This window comes from Nanorana parkeri, unplaced genomic scaffold, assembly GCF_000935625.1.
Source record: "Nanorana parkeri isolate BGI_ZX_2015 unplaced genomic scaffold, ASM93562v1 scaffold37, whole genome shotgun sequence".
Classification (NCBI taxonomy): domain Eukaryota; kingdom Metazoa; phylum Chordata; class Amphibia; order Anura; family Dicroglossidae; genus Nanorana; species Nanorana parkeri.
The window spans coordinates 9,569-14,355 of NW_017306305.1; the positions used below are offsets into that span (position 1 = coordinate 9,569).

Consider the following 4,787-nt stretch of genomic DNA (forward strand, 5'->3'; position numbering starts at 1 on the left):
ATATATAATATTTCAAATTCCACAATAGAAGCAGTCCTTTATATTGGGTTTCAGCACTCTGCTCTCCTCCTTTTTCGGTGAATCTGCTCTGTGGTTACATTAGAGATGAATAGGCTGGTTGGCTGCCAAGTCACTGCTGGGAGGAGGAGAACGCATAGCAGGGTTGCTGAAATAAAACTAAAGTACTTTCTACTGTCGACTTCAAACATGAAGACCAAGGTGACCATGTCTCTGGAAAGGATATGTCCAGACATCCATTTGTTCACCTTTTGTGCCCCTCCTGCGCATTCCCTTCCTCTTCAACAGCGGGCACAAAAATGAGCTCTTCCAGCAACCCAGGGAAGAGGTGATGGTACGCCTCCAGTTATGTGACAATGCTCGGGCCTATTAGGTGGCTGCTATGCCTGGGACAAAGAAGCATATTGAGTTCTCCCCCATACCAGGAAGTGCTGGGTATTATCAGTGACTGCAGAGGAGCAAGGAGCTGCAATGGAAAGCAGGTGAGTATATGGTAGACATGTGCGATTCGTTTCGTTACGAATCGATATTCGTACGAATTTTCCTGAAATTTCCTGAAATTCGTAGATTCGAATTATATCCGAAATACGAAATTCCGTTAACGGATTTCGGATCCGAATTGAGTTTCGGATACGAATTACGAAATACGAAATAATGGATATTACGAAATGGAACGACACGAAACGGAACACATTTTTTGACGGCGCACAAATCTAGTGTATGGGGCTTGGGGGGATACACTTTCCAAAGATACTACCAATTTATCCAGCATGGGCAAGGTGAAATTATCCTTTTAAAGATGAATTGCTTCACAGTTCCAGACACCAATAAGGTGCCACGCCAAATAAGGTAAGTGCTTAGAGCAGCAAGTGGGGGGAGGGGGGATTATACATTTTAATGTCACTTTAATGATGAAGCCTTTGAAGGGAAAAAATCAGTTTCAAGTTGAGTTTCAAATTGTTTTGAAACATACCTTCAGCAGGATTGTCTGTTGAGAACTATACAGGAAATAAACCCAATCGATTCATATGATGGAGGTCTTGTGGACCAGTAGTGACAACTGGTGTGATGTTAACAGGTCTATCACTGACAACATATAATGCCTTAAAATAAAAAAGTAAAGTTGCCTGTAGCTATCTGCCAGTCTGTATCTGGAGACTACTGTTTTAAACTATTTGGAAGGGAAGGTTGTATCTTCTGTTTGGAACTGAAGACAAAATTCACTTATTAAGGAGGTTGGATCAATTCAGGGAGTCCAAATAAATTTCAATTTAAACTTTAAAATTAAAGATACATTGATTACTGTTAGGAGAATAATCATTCACTATGGGTAAAGGTGTGTTATGCACATGTAGAAGCAAATACATTCTACTAGACTAGGTTATAGCCTGAGTTACAGAAAAATACAGATTTTAATTAGAATAGCATCTGCTTCCTTTTCATAAGGGGTATTAGCTACATATAGAACAAGGACACAGGGCTTCATAGGTAAGAGTGAGAGCCAGATAAAATGTTCTTAATAATTAAAAACCTTTAAATTCTGAGAAACAATTTCAACTTTTATGGAGCTGAACCCCAACAAAACAAAATAATAACAGGATAAAAAACAGAATTTACCAGACATAACACAAAATACATGTTTCACTGATAAGATTATTTACATTCAATTGATTACATTAAAAAAGATATAATTTATATTGGGTTGTATTTAGTCATTTAAGGAATACTAATTTTTAAATGAATATTCTGGGGTTTTTTTTTTTCCATTTAGTCTAACATTCCCTGCTATCCATCTACATAGTCTACAGTTGACTCCCTATTTCCTTTTTCTAGCATTGCATGGTTTCTTTCTAACTAAATTTAGTAAGGTAATACATAATAAAACAAAGACAAATCAAATGGTGTAACGACAGGCAGCTCAGGATTCAGCTTCCTCCAGCAAAACCAGAAAAAGGAAGATTATATACTATTTTTAGTATATTTCTCTCTATCTGGCACTGAATGTAAGCACACCTGGCGGTTCTAAAGCAATGAATTATGGGACCTTATGTGAAATTTGGACATTGCTTGCAAGATGGCTTGTGGCGCAACATGGGAGAAAGTGACAGCAATCTTCAAGTAAAAGTGATTTTGGAATTAGCAAGGAGGAGACTATCATAAAAAATTGTGTTTTCCTGGTGAATAATATAAACATTGCGAGACTTAGAGCAGAATACAGAAAATAAAGGTAAATAGGCATATAAGACTGTGCACAAAACGGTGCTGATTTCTTCAATATTCATATGTGGCTTCATTGATATATGGAATTTTCCTAGACAGCGTAAGATATGTGCAATTATCAAATGCAACTTATTGAATAACTGTGAAATTTTTCAGCTGTTACGGATATGAGAATATTCTGTTTCATTATGCATAAATGTAGATATAATTAGTAATGAATATGTGTTTTCTCAAGGAACCCTTCAACGAAGTGCTAGTGCTTCTAGAGGAGACGTATCTCACACAAGGTATGTATGAGCTCACACAATAGTTGCAGCTGATAAACTTTTTTTAAATTTACAGTGATGGGAATGGGCACATCGACTGCAGCAAAACACATTTTTTCCAGTAAAATAGAGAAGTTTTAAACCTCTGTCAGGTTATTAATATTGTCTGTGACATGCTGCCTGTCAGTAACTGCACCCTTAATTTCTTGCCCTGCTGTCACAGCCTGTCAGAGGGACAGGAAATGAGATCCCAATGGGATCACGAACAGAAAAGAAAAACTGGCAAGTATTTACTTTTTCCAAGTCAAAAACTAAAAAAATTGGCTTGGGCGTGAACTTGTCTAAAGGCTAAAAGGTGTCCTACACGGGAATATAAAATAATCAAATTATTAAAAAATATTTTACAAAAAAAGACAACATGCATATGTACTTTGCCAACATCACTGGCTAATGATCAGGTCACTAGCTCACATTTTCACTTTTGATGGTGAAAATCATGCAAACAATTTATAAAACAATCTTGTGCTATTCTCTTAGTGCATCCAATTGTATTGAAATATAGATATATTAGGCTATCTAGGAGCTCTATGCCGTGTACATTGGTCATTTTCCTGTCGCTTTTATGCATTTTTCTTTATGCTTAAACGTGGAACAGCCCAATAACTCCAATAATAATAACTTTCTATCCATTTTGCAATTAGGGTTGCACTGTTTCTATATATAAAAACGTACTGTATATCACATAAGTAAGAGAGTGCTTACTGATTAAATTGTGCTTATATATTTTTTTTTATTTTGCATGTGGACATTTTCTAAAAAACAAAAGAAGAAAGAAAGAACTAGGGATATCCCGATGCCACTTTTTCAGGCCCAAGTACAAGTACAAGTACATCCCCTCATGTACTTGCCGATACCAATTACCGATACTTTTTCTTAAAGGGACAGGTGACTTTAAATGATCCATAGTACAACTACATGTTATGTACTATGGATCATGGTTTAACCTATTCATGTTAGCAGTGGAGAATTGTAACTCTATTGCTGGAGTGTAGTGGAGGTGTGTCCTGTATATATGCACTACATATACATTACACACGTCCAGTACAATTGAAAAGAGCAGTGGCTAACATTCTAAGATAGCTAGCTAGATATTCTTTATTAGCCATTCTGCAAACATTTATTCAGACAGTGTGACTTAGAATATATGTATCATTACCCTATTACCATAGCCCCTTAGCGTACGTTATTGGCAGGGGGCCCCTTTAAACAGACTCTGTTTACATTTCTAAAGACGGCTATCAGCTTTACAATAGAAGTGATTCTGGTGGCTCAGCTGCCGCCAGATCGCTTCTACCGGTCAGTAAAATGCCCGCCCCCCCTGCCTGACACTCCTGCCGTGTTTCCCTTGCTCCGCTGCCCCTCCTGTGGGCCCGAGACTGGCATGTCAGGTGCCGGTGGGAAGCTTGGGAGGAGATCTGTGAACTTCCATTCACCGAACTCCTCCCCGCTCTATGGGACCGGGAGCGATGCACATTACATCACTTCAGGTCCCTGAGCTGTCAGTGCTCGGCACCTGAAGCCGAGCAATAAACTATTGAAGTGCGATCTGCACTTCAATAGCTTATTTAAAGTGGAAAGCTGACACTAGGGGTCTTTTGGAGCTGTCACTACCAATATGCTATCACATAGGGGTCTCGTAATCCCCCATGTGATAGCAATTACATAAAAAAAAACACTTAAAAAAATATTACATTAAATAAATGTAAAAATAATGTAAAAATGTTTTAAAAGTTCCCGCCCCCATGTATTCACGTAAACGCATTGGGTGCGCCTATGGACTTTTCGAGGTACTGAATGTTGTCGCTGTTTCATAGATGCACCCAATTTTTTATCCTGGGCATGTTGGGTATATATTTACTCGTTGTAGCCTCATCTTTTATATTTTACAAAAAATGGGTATATATTGTGTTTTGGGGCACTAAATCTAAGTGCATTTTTCACTAAAGTTTTGAGTTTAATAAAGAGTTGCTCAAATATCGTACAACATAAACATTTTAAACTGGCACCATTTTATTCTATATGGTCTTGACTTTCTGAAAATATATAGGGGTCTATTCACCAAGCTGCCGAGGGCAGCCGAGTGAATGACCGATCTGAAGTGAAGTGAGCCGAACACTGTTCGGCTATTCACTTCAGGCTGGTACGGCTGATTTCAGCCGCACATCGGCTGAAATCAGCCGTACATCGGCTTGCTTCGAGTGGCTTCGGGTCGGCCGAACATGC

The 4,787-nt window shown here is 38.4% G+C and overlaps 1 protein-coding gene across 1 annotated transcript in view; it reads left to right on the plus strand.

Annotated features, from left to right (window-relative positions):
* The window catches only part of LOC108798396 (serine/threonine-protein kinase Nek10-like), a 43,828-nt gene that overhangs the window by 6,045 nt on the left and 32,996 nt on the right, over positions 1 to 4,787 (plus strand). Inside the window, exon 3 of the mRNA XM_018570149.1 lies at positions 2,474 to 2,525. Within this exon, the coding sequence (XP_018425651.1) occupies positions 2,474 to 2,525 (52 nt within the window). The remainder of the gene's footprint in view (positions 1 to 2,473; positions 2,526 to 4,787) is intronic.